General features: G+C 34.7%; 4 protein-coding genes across 5 annotated transcripts; 1 reads left to right on the plus strand and 3 right to left on the minus strand.

Moving 5' to 3' along the window:
• On the minus strand, positions 1-2,721 carry RB195_021232 (uncharacterized protein; the record flags this gene model as incomplete). 2 transcript variants are annotated; one of them, XM_064207862.1, is made up of 4 exons in its annotated part: positions 1-79; positions 477-587; positions 974-1,133; positions 2,676-2,721. In XM_064207862.1, 4 exons carry the CDS (start codon positions 2,719-2,721, stop codon positions 1-3), a joined length of 396 nt encoding a protein of 131 aa, XP_064063743.1. The 2 variants fall into 2 exon arrangements, with proteins under 2 accessions (XP_064063743.1, XP_064063744.1); XM_064207863.1 differs by lacking the exon at positions 2,676-2,721 and having other exon boundaries at positions 974-1,113.
• A 295-nt stretch (positions 2,722-3,016) lies between these two features.
• RB195_021233 (uncharacterized protein) lies at positions 3,017-5,666 on the minus strand (the record flags this gene model as incomplete). Its single annotated transcript, XM_013451723.2, has 4 exons — positions 3,017-3,534; positions 3,701-3,804; positions 5,396-5,464; positions 5,545-5,666. The coding sequence occupies 4 exons, from the start codon at positions 5,664-5,666 to the stop codon at positions 3,017-3,019; spliced, it is 813 nt and encodes a 270-aa protein (XP_013307177.2).
• A 2,083-nt stretch (positions 5,667-7,749) lies between these two features.
• Positions 7,750-15,098, plus strand: RB195_021234 (uncharacterized protein; the record flags this gene model as incomplete). The annotated part of the gene is made up of 5 exons (XM_064207864.1): positions 7,750-7,846; positions 8,405-8,486; positions 10,231-10,254; positions 10,304-10,346; positions 15,054-15,098. 5 exons carry the CDS (start codon positions 7,750-7,752, stop codon positions 15,096-15,098), a joined length of 291 nt encoding a protein of 96 aa, XP_064063745.1.
• A 3,352-nt stretch (positions 15,099-18,450) lies between these two features.
• On the minus strand, positions 18,451-19,654 carry RB195_021235 (uncharacterized protein; the record flags this gene model as incomplete). The annotated part of the gene is made up of 5 exons (XM_064207865.1): positions 18,451-18,523; positions 18,597-18,676; positions 18,749-18,807; positions 19,286-19,381; positions 19,585-19,654. 5 exons carry the CDS (start codon positions 19,652-19,654, stop codon positions 18,451-18,453), a joined length of 378 nt encoding a protein of 125 aa, XP_064063746.1.
• Between the last annotated feature and the right edge of the window lie 903 nt (positions 19,655-20,557).

Below are 20,557 nucleotides of genomic sequence, written 5' to 3' on the forward strand. Positions count from 1 at the left end.
TCAATATGAGGGCACGTTGTCGAATCCAGGCCTCTTAAACATACGTTCCGCGTTTGTGCTTCTTGGTGTTTCGATAGATCTGTAAGGAAAGTTTTCATCTTACATTACACCAGTTTCCACATGAATCTTTAGTTTCTGAAATCGAATGCTTCCATGTAATTATTGGATGTGATTCATTTAACAATACAGTTTTGGACTGAAAAAACTAGGTATCCGTTAACGATTAGCAAGGGGGTTGGCGTTTTGCGCGCCTGCGATTGGTCGAAGCCTTTTCTGCCATGTTCTCCACATTTTTCATGTATGTCTTTGGTGAACGATATCAAATTATATATAATTATCATATAAGTGTTGCTACAAATGTAGGCCAAGTCAAGGTTTTAACCAATCGCTGGTGGATATACTTGTTTTTACTAATATCTAGAAGTAACATAGCGCTTACGGTAGTCTGTTTTCCCCCGAAACTCCTCAAAACTCACTTATAGCTGGGCATTTGTGTTTGACTGAGCTCAGCAATCGAATGATGAGAAACAGATCCTCTGAGTGGGGCTGGCAAGACTACTTCTTCCATCGGATCAGCAACGAATGGCCTGAAGCACGTAGCAGCTCAGATCCATCTGTGTAATTTTTTTTTTAAATTTTATTCTTTTTTTTTCCTAGATTTCTAGGCCAAATTTGGCTAATATTTCTATATGTATTTTTGAAGGTGATCATGTGTCTTGACAAGGAATATCTTTGAAAATTTATCGTTGAACGTTCTGTTCATACAGTGAGATTAGACACTGTTATGAACGAATCAACACACATGAAAACCAAGCGAACTCAAAAAATTTCCTCTCATCTGATCCTGTACTAAACAACGAGAATAACTTAGTAATATCTAGGATTCAGTGTGGTCTTATCTCAACATATCCCTATTCTATTGAATTATTATTACTCAACAGGGTTATAGCTGGCAATTTGTTCAGTTTGTGACCTGTAGAAGGCAAGTTGAGCACGTTGTGGATTGAGTGGTGGAGCTTCCGACATATCGAACGTAAGTGCACGACTGATCTCATCCTCGCTCCTCTGCACAACATGTCCTTCTTTTGGCAACGGTAACGATTCTTCTTGCATTGGGGAAGGAATGAACTTCTCTAAAAAATTTACCAAACCTTTTCTCCGTGTAGAAGTATTTTTTTTTTCTGACGTTTCTTTTTTTCTAGAAGTTCTAGTCAGGTTTTGTAAGGTTAGTGTCTTGCTTGGGAAAAAAAGCTATTTGGTAGGAAATGTTGTTTTTTGTTTCTGTGGATAAAGACAGGTGGAACTTGTTTGAACATGCCTGATCGATACGTATTCCAATTAATGGTGAGAGATTCAATAGCCTCATTTCCTCACTAATTAACCAGTAAATTACTCTTGTGAGGAATTCTGACAAAGTCTCATCAATGTGTTCGTTTTTTTTTGCCATATATGTGTATACAGTGACGGACAAAAGCTTTGCAATTTTTTTTCCTCGAGCTTCTGCTCTGATTTTTCATTTTCTTTTGGTTAGATGTGTATATATAATCGAAAGTAATGTAATAAATACAATTCCGCGTGAAAAAGGAGGAAATCGCAGAAAGAAAATTCACAATTTCAAATTTTTTGAAAATAAGGTGGACAAAAGTTCAGCAATTTTTCAGTTCTTGTATTGTTTGCATTAATTTTCCTTCTAAATGAAAATACTTGGTTATTACTGTAAATATTACGGTAGAAACACTGCATGATACATTTGCCAAACCACATTCTTCAAATTTTCAACAAAGAGCATACCTTGAATATATTTTTTTTCTCTCTGAAAACTTCTTCATTCCATTCAGCTAATTCAGTTTATACCATAGGAATTGATTCTGGTAGTGTACAGTTATTATACAAATGCAAGCACCAGGTAAAGAGAAGTGGTAAAAGGAAGTAATAAGTATTAACAGTCAAGCAAGCGGGAAAAAAAAACGTGAGAGAAGAATTGGAAGAAAAAATTAATACATAGGCTAGCATTTCAAGGCAAAACAAGGGAAACATTTAATAGTTGCCGCTAGATTAACTGATAAGGTCCCACTAAGGAATTTACCATAGAAAAATTTAAATCAAAGGGTTAATTTAACACTTGAACGGCAGTATTAATGATGTTTACAATGTAAATAGTCAATAATCATTAAATTCCATGTTCGACTATCCTTCGAATCTTTCCATATTGAATACGTAGCTTTTTATTGATTTGTTCAATCATTCAACAAATCAATAAAAAGTTAATTATCAATTATCACAGAAAATTATTAATTATTACAGAAGAAATTTGCTTATTACGAAAAACAATGAAAAATGAATTTGTAAGCGAGAGAACGATAAAATTTTAGTGGTGGAAACAACTATCGATTAGTTGCGCGCGCGATCTAATGCAGTGCTGTTATTGGATGACCACGCCCATTTTTTTTTTGAATCCAGAATAATGAAAATTTACTACAACTGGTTCCATTAGGTCACTTAGTGCCTTGCTCACTAACTTGCAAATTTTTTTTTGTTAAATTAAATGAACTATTTTGTGCTAAAGTGATCTATTATCTATGCAATACAGTTTTTTTTTCTGAGAATTAAATTATTCTCATGGAATAAGTTGGGAAAATGTGAAATTTATTTCCGGTCACTGTATTGTTAGATACCATTGATGAGCGAGCAATGGTCACGCCCTTCCGTTATTTGTCTCATGCAACATTTTTTGTGTATGTGTAAAAATCGAGAACTGTCGCACAGCTGGAACGGAAAAGAACTGGTCGCAAAACTGACTATCCGATCGTTTTTGAAATGTTGCGAAGACTTGTTTCAGGATGGAATGTTAAGCACAACAAAAGTTTATGAGAAAATATCAGAGCATCCCAATCTTTCAGGGAAAAAAAAGCAAGTTTCATCGATTTATTTAAAAAAAAACTTCTATGTTTATAGTGTGACTGATATCGAAAATTCAGTTAATCTAGCGGCTATATATTGACATAAGGGATGAGAATTATAACATTTCTCGAGAGTCGGTTGATGCCGGCCTCTCGTAGGTGATCTCCTGCTTAAAACTCTCCTCAACAGTTTCGTGTACACCATGACGGATCATAGAACCTCCATCGCTGGACACTGTAGCACGGGAACCGCCGATATCGCGCACCCGATCTCCGTACGGGCGTGAGAAATCGCGTCGAGCGTCACGAATCGCGATTTCCCGCGTTACGCCACCACCACCGCCACCACCGCCGCCGCCACCACCACCACCACCGCCAACACCACTATCTCCACTGTACATGCCATTTCTATAGCCATCATCACGACGTGGTGGATATCCACGATGGCTATCGCTATGACTATATGATCGGCTACCATAACCACCGTATAGATGATCTGGTGTACTGTAGGTTTCCTGTTCGTGTACGAGTATTCCACGATCATCCGAATCTCGTCGTCCTCCACCATGTCGTTGTGAATGAAGTGCTGTGTAGCCGCCTTTTGACGCGTTCGATGCATCGCTCAGAAAGCCTGCTGCAATTTCAGAGAAAACCGCATGCACAAGTAAACACTTCAGTCATGCGATCACTATAATAAAATTCTAGATGATATAATCGATTATCGATTAGTGGTGGAAAATGGATTGTGAATTAGTATGGATACTTTTTTAAAAATATATTTAAAAATGGAACGATGTTACCTTTCTTTGGTTTTTGTTTCCGTCGCTTTGCTAATAGCCAAAGAAGAGTTCCAAGTATAGCTAATAGCAATACAGCCGCCAAAATTATAAAAATGATCATGAGCCTGAAATAATATGTAAAAAATTTATGGATAGCTCCTTCTAAGACAAAAACGCTGGTAGTTTTATTGTTATTTTGAAGAAAAGAGCAATCCTTTCTTATTTTGGAAACCTTAGCGTTGTAGAATCGTTCAAAAAGAGCTTTTTTTCTTGAAAATGTGAACTTTTCTGGGGTCGTTAATTAAATTAATTTTCATTTACGTGGTCCATTTTAGGGACTGGACGATGAATGTCCAGAAATAAATATTGTGATTCGAGCAAGTACAAAGAACAGAAAACTTCAGTAAATGTGAATACTCGTCTCATAAACGTTTTTCCTATAAAAAATTATGTGGGATTAAAGGTAAGCAAAGGAACGTCGAAGAGTAGTTGAATACAGTTATTCCATAAAAATCCTGTGACTTTTCAATTCATAGTAGATTTAGTATTTCTGATTATTTGTAAAGCGAGAACAAATTGAAAAGTTTGAAGCTTAGAAGTTAGATCATCAAAAATATCAATGTTATTTTTTCGTACTGTAGAACCCAATTTTTCAACAACAAAAAAAAAACGCTGTTTCGAAATAAACAACATTACATATTCTTATTTTCGAATATATATCAAATCCATAGAAATTAGATCCAATCCATAGTAATCCATAAGTATTGTTCCTTATTTCGTCCTGTGCTGTTATTCCTGTCTAACCATGTGTAAAACGTGCAATCAGACTTGATAAATATGCCTTATTTCTACCTTTTTTAATGAGTTTTCTGGAGTGGAGCTCAAAAAATCCAAGATAATCTCGTATTCCTACTAATCAATCAATAGGTCCCAAAAGAATACATTTTGTGTAACCAGAAGTGCAGAAATGATCACATCTCCAGCGAATGTGGATTCGTTTACTCAGTCTATCAATCAATAGAGCACCATCTCTTCATCTTCCGGCAGGTGGATCCGTTAGTCCGATCAGATCATAGAAAGTAAATTGAGCGAGAAATTGAGAGTTTTTTCTATTTTATTTTGGTTATTCATTGATATTTTTTCCTGAAATTCCAAACTAGGATTTCTTTTTGTATTCTACTTTGGCTTAAAAAAAATCCAGAACACCTCCGGCTGGCTGCTGACGTGAAAACAGCGACGAGTAAACTATTAGAGCGCTGTTTTGGGCACTGTTCTCTTTATGATAATCTAAATACATTTAAAACCAGTTTAAATTAACAAGTTCTCTTTAGAATTCTTTTTTTTTCTACAGTAGAATAAGGATTTTTTTTCGGAATAATTAGAATATTTATGCCATTTGAAAGTCTATAGGATTAGGTATGCAGGATAATGAGCGGGTTAAGGGAATATGATATTATTTGCTGGTAACAACCTAGAAAACCTGTTTTTTCGTTTCATACACAAATCTCTACCAGGATATTATTTGTCCATAAATGTACGACTACGTGACAAAAGTAAATTCGTAGATATGTGAAGTAATATGAATAAAAAATTACTTTGGAACTCTAGAAATAGGAAAAAATAGAAAAAAATCATATTTAGCTTCGAATAAGAGGATCTTAGCCGCAATTTCCCACTAATAAACTAAAAAAATAAATAATAATTCAATTAACTTACCATAGTGGAATTGTAGTTGCTTCTGGAATACAACATGTACGTCCACAACATTCGAGATCATAATCACATCTGAATTAAAAGGGTATTCATATGAAAATTATGGAATAAACTGAATAAACGAGAATGCATCCGAGAAAATAAACGCGTACCGAAATTCATAACGTTCATTTTTTCCGACCACATCTCCTTCTTCAAAGATGCATTGTCGAAATGCTTTAGTATACCCTTCGTAAAGTATTCCTTTACTTTGTTCCTGTAAGGCAATTTCCATGCCTAAAGTGTATTTTTTGCAAATGGAATATTTCGAAATTCCAGAATCAAACACGTATATTTGTTTAGAGGGAAAAAAAAACATTAAAAACAACATCAGAATTGATGACAAAATGATAAATTAAAACTTTAGAGGATAAGAATGAACATGTGCTCAATCATAGGACTAAATCGAATAGAAAATAACGAATATTATTTGTGATGTGATGTGAGTTCAATGAGGAGGTTATGAGTTGAAATCGATCAATGTTGTCGTGTGCTGTAAAAGGGTACAGGGCGTGGCAGATACCGACAACCGCGGGGCCCGACACATTTTCCACTGGGAAAAGACGACTTGGCAAACTCGTTCTCCTAGGGGTGCGGCCAACATCGATCCCAACAATCATTCCCGGTACAAATCACTCATCGAATACGCGATATTCTCGTGATGAGGTCGTTTTTACTGATCGATGAATGATTTCGTATGATTTTAGGCAGGTAGGCGTACAGATGTGATACGATGCGATGCGATTCGCGTAGAGCAAACGGGGGGAAAAAAACCAGAAAAACCTCAACCTCAGTTCGTTGACCTCAAACGCTTCACAGTTTTCCTGGGTTGACCTTAGTTCGTTGACCTCGAAAAATTGACAGTTTTCCTGGATTCTGCACTCTCTACCGGATATTTTTCATTTTGAATCTAATTCTTAACATCAAATCCACAACGTTTTCCCTACGTTATCTCTTTAATCAGCAAATAACTAACTTAAAAACTCGTTACTGGAACCAAGTAGAATTTTCATCAATATTCCATCAATTTCTAATGAGCTTTGTTCCATCTTGTTTTTTTTTTGTTTTATGGCACACCTGCAGGTGTTTTCAACAAATAAATAAATAAAATTTCCAGCCATAGAAGAAAAAAAAAACTTGGCATGTTAAATTCCTGCAAATTTCGTACGATCGAAAGAAAAACTTACAGTTGACAACTCTTTAACTGACAATTTGATTAAAATTGTTAGTGAAAGCAAATGATTGTATCACATTCTTTTATCGCGAGAAAAAAAAACCTCGCAGAAATGTCACCAAATAAATTTATAATAGCTAACTAAATTATATTCTAACCCCTTCTTTCGGGAAACAACGTCAAGTAATCGTTAACTATTATGAGCTACATTTTCGAGGATATTAATAGCATTAAATAAGCAGTTTCCTGCAAGTTTTGTTAGATTCGTGAATGTGTTTCCCGAAAAATGGAGCAATAGCACATAAATGGTAGGTATTAAAGGAAATAAGTGCCTGCAAAGTTCTTCTTTACTCCTTAACCAGGCACATATTTACATTAATACTTCTTCAAACCCTTCCAGATTTTGTCCTTGTCCCACTTTTCGATTGTTCTCTAAAAAGTTGTGTTGGTAGGACAGAAAAAGAAACAACTTAGCAACCTTTAGAAGTACTTTTTTTTTCGAAAATAAACTTTTGGAACGTTTTTTTCCATCCAAAAGAAGTATTTATACAAAGTTTGCGTTACATTCTGTTACAATATATCGCATAGATTTTTAGATTGGACCATCAAATATACAAAAGAAGGTGTATATTTCTTGAATGAGACCCGTTGCAGCACTGAAATTGAAAAAAAAAGAGAACAAGGTTTTTTTAGGAACTGTGTAAAGAGAAGTGAAGAGAGAATTTCTATAGAAATTCCACCTATTTAGTAGAAGGTGAGGTTTGTGAATTAGCGTAAAAGCGGTTTTTCAATTCAAAAAAAAAATTAATTTTTATGGAACTTCCCCCCACCCCCTTCAATTTAGTAGAAGGTGAGCTTCGTAAATAATTTAGAGTAAGATAGATGTCATTTTCTGTCAAATTTTTTTCAAGCACTTTAAAACTTTGAAAAAACAAAGTCCTTTTAAAGGATCTTGCAATTTTATCTATATAAAAAACTGCTTTTGAATAGAATACTTGATCTCTGTGAGGAATAGGAAAAAATAAAGAATGAAGAAATATGGAGATATACTTGTGGATCAAAATTGAACTGAAAAAAAACACAAAGCTAATAATTTTAATTTATTACGCGTGTTTATACATACAGTGACGGACCCCTTAGGGGAATGGTGAAGATAGTGATTGCAAAGGTGCGCTGTGGCGGACCGGTCCCCGTACAAACAGCCTCCGAGGTGATGGAGAGGGAAGAGGGAAACGAAGAGAGTGATGGATTAAGTGCTGCGCACATCCATCTCATGAATCACAATTATAAATCCAGTTAAAATATGATAGTATTGGAAGAGTTTTTTTCAGGAATAAGAACTGTCCATGTTGAATCCAGAATCATTTGATAGGTAAACTTGATAGTGTGACGAACGATACCGTAGTTTTTTTTCTTAGCAAATGTAAGTACTATGAATTTTGATTAATAGGATACATTGGATCAGTCATGAAAAGAGGTCTCTTAATGTTTTATGAGTAACTGTGTAAATACAGACAAAGTTGCTAAGTTATACTGTACTGCCAAAGTGTTTGTTTGAAAAGTCGCCGAGTCATATCTTTTTCCCGTTCCAAACTTCTCGTGATCACTTAGCAAGAAAAAAACCAGATTTACTCACTCTGTTTTTTTTAAATACTCGTTTTTTTTTGTTGTCGAAAAAGCACACAACAGGAATGTTTTTAATTGTTTGGAATAGCTTGAAAAATATTTTTTTTTCCCGCCAGCTACCTTTATTGTTTCTTTTCCGAATGTTTTTGCATAATGACTGATTGAAATTTTAGAGAACGAAGCACCCGCATCGGTGGAACGTGTTATCGATTTGGGACTCCGAATTGATTATGGACCATTTCAGTTATTATCCAGGTAAGGTGCAGCCAAAAAGAGACAAAAGCACACTAAAATTAATCCTTGAAAAAAAAACTTTTTAAAAATTTGCATAAGTCTCAAATGAGAACGAGTTTATAATGTAGTTTTAGAATTTTCGTTCTTCGACAAGCATGTACCCTATTATATAAAAAAATAAAGTCAACATACATCGTAGAGGACTGTGCAAACTCGCCCTCGGATCTCAAATTACAGGAATATCCTCTCATAGGTGCAATTCTCTTTTGTTTATTTTATACACTTGCAAAATATCTTATTGTAAGCTTATGAAAATTTTTGTGAGTTTGGTGCGTTTTTGAGGAATGAGTTCCAGAGGACTTAGTTTCAAATTGAGTTCACAGTAGCTGCGGTTTTTAGATTTTGTGCAATTTTTGCGTCATTTCAATGTTTTACGCTGAAATTAGGAAGATTAGAGAGTTGAAATCAACGACAACCCTTAGTTTTTGAGAAAAATGAAGTTTTGTCTTGAAAAGAATGAAATTTTGGAGAAATGAGAAATATATACATTGTTTTTTTTTAGAAATAGAAGGGGGTTATGAATCGGTGAAAAAGTGAAAATTCTTCCAGAAAAAACGAAGAGCTTAAAATAAAGAGTTTTGTATGGAAATGAGCATGGTTGGGTCATAATTCTTTTAAATTGTTTATAACGTAGGTAATAAATAAAGCAAATGACGGGTAATATGTCGGCGATTCACGAATGTGTGAATGAAAATGTGTACACTACACGCGGTTGTGTGTGTGTATGTGTGTGTCTGTGATGGAAACACGTCTTGTTAGCTGATTACGGTCAGAATGAAACCGGAATCCACAACCGACAACTTAATAAACGGCGCAGCCGCAAACGTTCAACTAAAATAGTGCTTCCGTCGTCAAATGTTACTGACATGTTGCGTAACGCGTGCGAAATCACGCGTAAACAAAAACAACAAAACATCTCTCACATCGGTCCCCCCCTCCTCCATCCCCTTCCTTTCTCTCCAAAAAAAAACAGTACTTCCCTCGGTTTCCGGTTTTCAAAAAGCAATACTTTTCTTTTACAAGTTCTTCTTGGATAAATTTACTCATTTATAGTTGACATCCTAGCTTCCCTTATCTGTTTCCATGAAGTTGCTGAGGTTTAGCATGTTAACTAAACTTTTCTAGAATTCTTTTTTTTTTGTTGGCAGGAAAAAAAATTTCTTGCCGTTTAATTCTCAGGAAAAATGAAGAAACGTTGATATCTATTCGCATGTACTGGTTGAAATGTCACCTCCGCGCAACCGCTGTCGCTGATAGTCGCGCGTCGCATACTATGGACGCGTGCACAGGGGTCGCAGTGGGATCTGGATGGGTTTTCCAAATCTGTTCCAGAAAAAGCAGGATATATTATTTTCTTTGATCTCTTTTTATAAGATGAACAAATATTTTATAGTTAATGAGTTACCATCTCATACCAAATAAACAAAATTAAGTCCACAAAATAAAAAATGAAAAAATAGTAAACATATATCTCCTCATTTCGAGGCGTGCGTTTTTTTTCCTGAGGCAAACAAAAAATAGAAGCTCATATCGCATTCTTTCACTAAAACTTATACATATTTGCGTTCAATACGAAATCAGCTTGACTTTCCAGATCCTTGAACTTCTTCCAGTTAAATCTATTTGCTCAATAATTTGTTTTTTATTTATTTCAGGTTATTACGATTAACATCGATACAGTACATAACTTCACTGTACTTTATAGGACAAATCGGAGCGGGATGCTTTCGTATTTAAAGGGTCGAATCAAAGGATTACTCCACGAACGAATGAATCAGATCACAAAACCTTGATGGTTACTATGAAAATATAAATGTGAAGGTGAGTAGGACCAAAACTTGGAGTTGTTATCATCTAAAAATTTTGTTCTGTTCCTGAATTCTTCAAAGAAGTGAAAAAAAGAAAAAGAAAAAAATTAAGAGGATTAAAAGTCAAATTTGTCAAAAGGAGTAGTGTATTGCTGTCTTTGGACAAACGTTTGATAACATTCAGGACAATGTCATAATTCTTTTTTTCTATTACGTTATCGCTACCGATAACAAACCAAATCATGGAAAAAGGTAAGGAATAGGAAGTGAAGCTAGCTCGTATTTTTCTCAATGCAACATGTAAGTTTTAACCATCTTGACATCGTCTAGTTAGGTTGATTTTATTTATATTTTTCTTCCTGAAAATCCCTGCAGTTTCATGAACACAAATATAGGAAAAGTGAATTTCAAGTATTTATTTATGAAATCACTTTTTTTGGACTAATGGGTTCTTTTAAAGCTCCTTATTCAAGTAACGTTTATCTACCAGTGCAAAACCACTTGTTTAAAAATATTTAACTAATATTTATTTAACTATCTATATTTATTTCAAATCCACAAAATCTTCCATGTTGTTTTGGGATGTGTGCATGAAATTGAATGAAATTATTCCGTTTTTGTTTTGTTTTTTTTTTTTTTTTGGAAAGACATGATTAGCTCTTTTTCTTCTTTGTTCTTTTAAGTAGTAAGTAATTGTAGTTTTAAATTTGTCCATAATGAGTCGAGTCAGGAACATGAAAACCATTTTTTATGTAACAAAATGATAATACAAATATGATAATGATGATAAAATAATATAATAGTAGTTACACAGTTAATAAAGCAAAATTTTATGTTTACATCTTTTTTCTTGAATAAAGCTAGAAATTTAACACTGTTGAAAAGAAATAAATGCAAGATATAATTTTGTTATTCAGTATAATTATTTTAAATACAGTGAAGAAAAAGAAAAACACAATGAAAAGAGGAGAACAAGAATGATTCTATTATGAAAAAAAGTGCTATTATTATGAATATAACTTGCTTTTTTTCTTTGGAGCAAATGTAAGAACAGAAATTCCTTTGGTGGTGGCGACGTAGGTGATTCATCCTGTATGAAAATGTCAAGGAATATAGCAGCAACAATGCTAAGAGTTGTTTCATTCTAGTTATTTCATTAATTGTTTAAATTCCACTTAATAAACCATTTGTATACACCTATAAAATTGAAAAAAAGGAATTTTCAAATTAAAGACATCACCCCACGAATCCGGAGTGGTACGAATTCCCGGTGGAGTATTCGTGTACGGGATCGTAGATAATGGGGGGGGGGAGGGTGATTCCGTTCATTTCTTCCTAATTGCCATAAAAAACGGTCCGGAAGATACGGCTTCGAGCGTTCCGGCGCACTATTTTCTACGAGGAGTTCGATTGGAGCGCGCCAGCCTTGTGCGGCGCCGCATCTTCCGGGCTGTTTTTTACGGCAATTAGGAAGAAATGGACAGAATCACACCCCTCTCCTTAATCTACTATCCGATATACGAATACTCCACTTGAAATCCGTACCACCTCAGATTTGTGGGGTGATGCCTTTAAATCTTTATCCATGAAAAAGAAATTTTCAATCAGCTTTTAAATTCAACTTTTTTTTCACGCAAGATCACTAGAATATTCCAACAATCATTCATAAATGTGGATTTATAAGTAGGTCAAAATCAGTTTAATTCGACGTCTTATTGATCCCAGCGATGCTCAGCGATGATCTGTGGGACGGGACGGGATGGTGGTTGTGAGGTAAAGGAGCCATGTCTCTGAGGAGGGGAAACCTAACTATTTATTCAAATATTGCTGCAAATTACATTTTGCAACATGTCTACACAATTGTTTCTTTGGGGATTCCCTTATTTAAATATTTTTCAGTCAAATATTCCGTATCGAGAAGAGTATCATTTCTACCATTATTTAAACCACACCCTAGTCCTGTTGTTCTACTCTTCCCTGCTCGGAAAACCAAATTTTTAATTCTACCACCTGAAAAATCTACTGACTAGCACTACATAGAAATGAATGCTTTTGTTTTTGTTGTGTTTACGTTGTTAAGAAAAATGGAATCTTTTTAAGAATTGATGAAATATTAAAATACCTAAAAACCTTGGAAATATGTGTTACAGCGGAGATTTTAATGAGTACTACGATAACATTTTAGTTGAAATTAGAACAAATCAATTTGAATTTATGGTCATTGGAGAAAAGTATAAGTAAAAGACAAAAGTATAAGTTAAAGTAAGTACAAGAAATAACTAAAATAAATTAATTTAAAAATTCGAAATAATAATACAAATAATAATATCGATGCATCCAAGACCCGTCGTGTAACGAAGGATCAAATCCATGTCAGTCAAGAAAGAGAACTTGTCCCGTATTATGTGGGTACAATGTAGGTCTCAAGAAGAATTACGGATTTTAAGATGATCTCGCATATCTGTCCAGGTTAATGCGCGTTGGAAGTCATAACGGGATGTAATTATTAAATTAACTACTATATTATTCATTAAATAACATAAACAAAACATTAAATAAATAAATAAATAAATAAATTTGCTGGAAACCTTCTAAACTGAACTAACTATTTGGTTTTTTTTTTGTTACTCTAGAAATATTTCTATGAATACATGAAGGAAAATGTGCGACAGAGGACTGAGAACATGACAGTGCATTTGCTGCCACCACGTTAATATTTGCTGACGAGACTAGAGAAAAGCGATGCTGCTCAAGTGCTTGGAACGAGAAACAGCGTATAAAATCCAGAGAGTACTCGGAATAGTTCAAGCGCGTCAGTGGAAATAACTGAGTGCATACGGGATCCTGAAGCACGACAAACAACATAAAAACTACTCACACTCACGAGTACTCCCGAGTATTGAGGAAAAATTTCGAAAATTTTAAGTATCGTAGAAATTCGAGGGGATTTCCCTCGTGATTATGCTCCTTTGAGACATTCTTTCTGGATACAATAATTTTTCCTCTCCTCTTGGTCCACCCATTATCTTTTAGTATTTATCAGTCCCGTTACTTTACATTCCAGAAAATTCATTAGATATAATAGCATAATTTACTGTAAATATTCCTAGCAAATATATTTCTTAAAAACACTGTTTCATGAACAAGGAAAATGTTAGGTTCTTGAAGCGATTTCGCAACCTACAGTACCTTTTTCTAATCGCGACTGGAAATAAGGCAATATAAGCAAAATTTCACAATGTAAGCAACAAGGCACTCTAGAGAAATTGTCAGAGATGATCCCATAACAAAATTTTTGTGATCACTATGATTCCAATATTTTAGACCCTCAGGACACTTTTGTTCAGTAGTGTCTTCATTGTAGCTGTAGATTTTTAGAAGAGAGATAGAAGAGGATGAATTGTATAGCGCAAAAAAATTGTACAAAATTGTACGAAAAATCTTATTTTATGCAAGATAGATATTAGAAACGGTTTATTTATGAAAAATATGAACTCTTTCGAAAGATTTCCCTAAACTAAACAAATCCTGAAACATTACCTTACAAATTATGACATTTTGAATCATTGCGAGGTAAGGTAGAAAGCGATATCTAATAGACACAAATGATGTCTGAGCAACTATAAGACGGCGAACATTTTGATGGAATTCCGGAGGTTATAAGACAGGCAGTTAGCAATCTATGAGTCAGGAAAAAAAGTCTATTACCAACAACACATCCAGAAAGGAAAACTATTTCATCACCAACTGCAAAGCCATATTTGAACTCAAATCATTTTACTAATTTCTGATTGTTTTCTTCATAAAATTTTAGTGGAATTTCTGTGGAACACTCGAGCCATCTTGCTATGTTGCTCTATTTTTCTGGATTGAAACCAAAAGTGATTGATATTAAAACGTATTGTTTGTGGACATAACGTTTACAGTAGTAGAACGGTCATAAGCAGTTTAATAGTAATTTAGTAGCCACAAATCACTCCATGAGAAAAATAGCATCGTAGAACAATAAGTGAACGTGAAACAATCGAACACGAGGAACGTTCGAGAAGGTTCGATGCTCGCTGGTACTCAGTGAACGCTCAGATATCGGAAAACTGATTGTTCTTTTTTGACCAACGCTACTCCCTCCACATTTCAAATGTTAAGATGATCACACAGAAACACGAAATCAGGTTATATATATATATATATATATGCACGTGCATCTACATGTCTGTGCACGTTTGTATGCACGTGTTTGTGTGTACATGAATGTGCATATAAGTATATATGCATGTGTGGGTACTAGTGAGTACGTTTGCGTTTGCGTGAACATATGTGTATGTATGTTATGTGTATGTATGTATGTATATATGTATATGTGTACGTTTATAAAAAATGTCTACATATGTGTGTATGCGTATATGTATATGTGTACGTATATAACATATGTGTATGTATGTGTGCATGCACATGCATGTACGATTCCGTATTAACATGCTGATGCGCAAATACCTATACGTGTGTGTATGGACGTGATTGAGTGTACGTGTGTGTGTAAGCTTGCGTGTACGTGTGTGTACGGGTAGGTACGTGCGTGAACTTATATATACGCACGTGCATGCGTGCGCTTACGTGTGTATACATGTGCAGCGTTTTTTGGTATTTGCTCCCGCTGAAGGTTTCAGGAAGTCAAGTCAGATCATTTGCATACATTTCTCTTCCTGTTTAATCTTTTTAGGACCTCCAATCAAGAATGCATCAGGTGTCGACGTGGAATTGCTGAATTAGATTCAAAGCAAAGAAATGAAATCTGAAAGCGAGATTCAGTCATGGAAGAACTAGCGGATGACGCTGTCTTCGAACGAATACTTTTTTTCTGTTCCATAACAAAGTCTCCATCTGATTTTTTTTTCCCTATTACCCTATTAAGTCGTCGACACATACAAAGTAGTCTTATCATGAGTTATTGTTTTTTCATAGCTGATTTGTTATTTTCTCTATGGAGAAATAAATGTAAGGAACCTATATTGTGTGTTACAATCGAATTATACGGGAGTGCTCAAAATAATCAAATTGAGGAGGAACAAGCGCGAGTTGCCACCTTCGCTGTGGTTTGTAGGTTGCCTGTAAGTAATTAAAAATCCGTAAAAGGCAGGATTTTGGGCACAATTTGCACAATTGTGAGGGATTCGGTAGTACCTAGGTAACATAGGAGTATGTAGTGCGGTTCTTTGCTGTTTACTAAGAATTATGAAATAAATATTATGAAGATTTTTGTCCATCGATAGCTACTGAAGATTTAATTACATTTCTTAGAAATAACAGTGTGATTAGAAATCTCTAGGTTGATCAATCTTTCTCAGGATGTTCTTACGCGTTCGATTTCAATTACTTATTAAATTATTTAATAAGTATATATAATAAGTAATATAATAAGTATAATAATATAATCATAATATAAGTATATATAATATATAATATAATAAGTATAATAAGTAGATTTATTTAAATCTATTAGAAATAACTCTGTGATTCGAAAACCCCTAGTGATTTCATTCTATTGCTTCACTATTAACTTATAATGACAAAGGATAAAGGATAAACTACGGAGTGTTAAGTAGATTTATTTAAATCTGTTAGAAATAACTCTGTGATTCGAAAACCCCTAGTGATTTCATTCTATTGCTTCACTATTAACTTATAATGACAAAGGATAAAGGATAAACTATGGAGTATTTGTGGCGCAGTCGGTAAAATGTTCGTCTGTAACTGGAAGGTCGATGGTTCGAAAACGCGACAGAGTCAAGTTTTTCATTTCTCTAGTATCGATAAATTGGTGACACGGGAAAAAATACTGACATGATACATCTGCAGGAATCCGCAAGCCCTGGCTAGACACTCGTTCCATGAACTTGTCACGTTGGGAGGTAAAATGGTAAGCTTTCGGTTTAACGCCTTAACCCCACATTCACTTGTGGGGTTATGTGCAGTAAGGTATAGATTGGAAAAATTTACTTTATAAAGCCGAGAATCAAGGGTGCTCAACTCGCCAGTTCTGCCTCCCGAATACGGGTTATCCTGTCCGCTCTGGCAAGTTAAGTAATATTGGGGATGGTTAGTGCTTGGATCGTAGACGGTGTGAGGATCCTAAAAGGTAGCGTTTTGCATATTATGAATGATGGAGTCCTTCACACTGTGAACTCATGGTCTTGAAATTTATCACTGAGAATCAGGAAGAAACCAATCGCTTGAGGTCATATCTTCCAAAACTCCCTTAATGAATGTTTGATCTGATTAATGTCCAATATATGATTTTGATCTGTGCGAGAATCAATCGTCGCAGTCGCAGCCGGATTCGCTGAGCGAAACGCAACGCGTTGGCGGCGTCTGCAACGCGATGCGCGAATTCGTCGAGCGGCGCGCGAAACATGCGCTTCGACGTGTGCGACATGCGGCGCGGCAAGCGATGTCGCGCAGTGAGACCTTTTGTGGAAAACGAGTTGGTTAGATGGGTTTGTGGCATGCGCAATAGGCCATTTATCGCTTGCCGCACCGCCTGCCGCGCCGCATGTCGCGCACGTCGACGCGCGCGTTTCGCGCACCGCTCGACGAATTCGCTCATCGCATTGCCGACGCCGCGAACGCGTCGCGTCTCGCTCTGCGAATCCGGCTGCGACTGCGGCGATTGATTCTCGGATAGATCAAAACTCTCACAAATGGAATTTTCCAATATATGACCTCAAGCGATTTGTTTCTTCCAGATTCTCAGTGATGTTAGGAGCAGTGAGTACTATGTTAGGAGCACAAGCTCGCATTGTTAATTATTCGAATATTCATAATATTCAAAGAAAACGACATCAACATCTGGCATTCCCATACCGTCTACGATCCAAACACTAACCATTCCCACTGTTGCATAACTTGCCAGATCGGATGGGATATCTGTAGAAAAAAGGTCACGAAGTGACGGGGCGCAGAATGAAGAACTTTTTAAATCATACTTCCATGAAATTTGTAGATACAGTAGTCCCATATGCTGCTTAACTATTCTACATTGATTTAGTTCGACATTCTAGGTTACTGGTATGTAATAAATCAGGAAATAACTGATTCTCAACGTTATAATACCAGATTTTCCAGAGTGTACCATACAGTGCACATGGTAGATATGGTGATAAGGGATTAAACCGAAAATTAATTTTTTTTCACCTCCCAGTATGACAAATTTATGAACGAGTGTTTATCCAAGGCTTGTTGGGCGCAGCCGATGTATTAAGTCAGTTTTTTTTTTTCTCTGTCACCAATTTATCACCACTAGAGGAATGAAAAACTTTAGTTCCCTTGGGGATTCGAACCACCGCCACAGCAATCAGAAACAAACTCTTTACCGATTGCGCCACCCAAACCGTATACTTTGATTTCTTGATTTTGATTTTTTTGATTTTTTGTGATTTCTAGCATTTCTTAAGTAAATCTCCAATAGATATCGATAGACAAAAAAAGGTTTAACTTTATTATTCCATAACTTTTCGCAAATAACTAAGATGAACCCCATTAGTTAAATGTTATCCAGATATGTACTACTGAACTCTTTGGAATTGTGAAAAATGTGCTCAAAATCCTGCCATTTGAACTGTGCTAATTTTTAATTATTTTCATTAGACATTCCACGAACCAAATCACACTTCCTAGCTATTTTTTTCTTCAAACTTTTGTATTGTTTATTATTTTTATAACATCAAATTGACAACGCGAGAAAAAGACTGGAGACAAATTCTTACGAAAAAAAAAATCTTTATATTCTGAAGTAGTTCCAATTGAACCCGTTATCTGTTAAATATTAGAATTTACAAAATGAGGAACAAGAATTTCTATTTTACATCTGATAGAAAATTTGACAAATAAACTAGTGACAAATACAATAAATAGAGATCCTAATAGAACTCCACAACATATTTTCGAACAATCTCATTGAATATCCATTGAAAAAGAAAATAAAGTGACATAGAATTGTATTCTGTTTTTTTAAAATATACAAATGATATTAAACAAAGCTATGATATGTTATATGGTAGGTAAAAATAAATTCTGAGCAATCACTGAGTTCAACCATCTCTACGAAAAATTAGCAAAAATTATGATAATCCAGAAATAAGGGCGACAAATAGATAGATCAGTGCAGCATAGTGAACTGATGACAAGTTGCACCTGAATAAAGCAAAATAAAATAACAAAATTTAGAAAAAAAAACAACGCTACTCTCATCGCACTTGTAGTTTACCTGTCACTTGTGCAAATACAGAAATTCTCTGTAATGATAAGGCCACCAACATGATTTTCTCGAAGAGTGCACTCATTTACCTGAAATTTAAAAGAGAATGAGATAGTAAATTGGTTCAAGTTATAAAAAAATAGAATGACATTATAACCTACTCTCGATAATGGATCTGTATTATTTAGGCATCCTCTTTTGACAAGTTTCATTGAGTGACCTAAAACACACAATAATAATCTCAGGATTTTCAGCAAAGATCCAGGTAAAAAAAGGATTATTTTCCAAGTAGAAAGTGAATCAATGGTCGATGAAGACCTTGAAAACGAATTTTCAAAAACTAAGCAGTATAATATTGGCACAAATTAAGAATTAGCAACAATTTTTGATTAAAAAAAAGCATACACACACCTTACGCACACTTCACGCACTTCTTACGCTCATTAGAGAGTCAGTAGAGTGATGGTAAGACATAATAAAACGTCTGGTTAAGAAAATCTTTACAATTCTGTATTCCAAAAACCAAAATTCCAAATAAACATGGATTGATTACCAAAATCTCTCACAAACTTATTTTGCACAAGGAATACCCGAATGTAAAGTCAAAAATTCAGAAAAAAAAACGAAAAACGAAACAGAAATGGACAAAAAAGTACTTTTTGAAAATAAAATAATAAAAATAAACATCAGTCACTTACCATGAATTTCACTTTTGTAGCAAAAATAGCCGGGACATATATCTTGACAAGCAGTATCATTTCCAAGACATTTCACACAAGTCAGTAATTTACGTCCTGAAAAATAAGCTGGAGAGAATAACAGCTTATTGGAATGAAATCCATAAATACATTGAAAAACAAAATTGAAGAAAAAAATTCTGTCGAAACAACTCGGTAGGCAATCAGCAGAAGTGCACATAAGTGCCGTTTTGATTGATCCCACTGAGGTTTTCACTGAGATTTTTGATGTGCGAAAAAAAAATTCTAATACGACATACCATTATTTTTAGCGGCTACGAAATAAGCGAAATATGTAAATAATAATATAGGGAATACTAGTCGTCGCATATCTGAAATGTACGGAAAAATCTTCTCATCTCTTCTTGATAAAATTGACAATCAATTTCGAGCTAAAAGTCCGAGTAACACGAAAAACGAGGAAGATATGATGTTTGCTGTACGACGGATATAATCAGAGGCAAGAGGAGTTGAAATAAATTCTGCTTCTCTGTATTAGCTCTACAGTAAATATGAATATTTATTTATTTATTCGCACGGACTAATCGTGCACCAAAAACTATAGATAATAAAATAGAAATAATAATAATAATAAATAAATGACTAATAAAATAAAATAAATAAAATAGATAGATAAAAATAAATTAAGTAAATAAATAATAAACAAATAAATGATAATAAAATAGAAAATATACAAATAATATAAGAGAATATAAAAGTGTATTACCTAAACTGTGGCTCCCATGCATATATACAGCCACAGAAATTAACTAGACAAAAAAAGGAGAAACCGGAGGACTGGACTCATACAACCAACGGTCCAGGATATATCACAAAGGGTCACTGCATCAGAAGTATGTAACAACTTTGCATTTAGCCTGACTTAAACCACAATAACTTAAAAAAGTGCAAGGTTATGCATTACACCAACAATTAAATCTGCTGTAGTATTTAGAGTGCACAGAATCTTTCATGTCTGGAATAGTCTGGAAACAATTTGGAGAAATGAGGAGAAAAAACTGCATACGAATAAAAAAAAAGATCTTTTGAAAAAAAGAAAAGAGAAATTTGAGCTGGTTCGACGAGGAATTTCTAATATTATTGCACCTAATACTTGAAATAATTGGGGTCAGATCAGAAAAATGATTTAGAATGAGATTTGACCGAGGATATTCTGCCCTAATGATAGGTTTCATCACGTTATCCAGAAATCGTGGATAAAAACTTCACGAA

This window comes from Necator americanus, chromosome X (genome assembly GCF_031761385.1).
Source record: "Necator americanus strain Aroian chromosome X, whole genome shotgun sequence".
NCBI classification, from domain to species: Eukaryota; Metazoa; Nematoda; class Chromadorea; order Rhabditida; family Ancylostomatidae; genus Necator; species Necator americanus.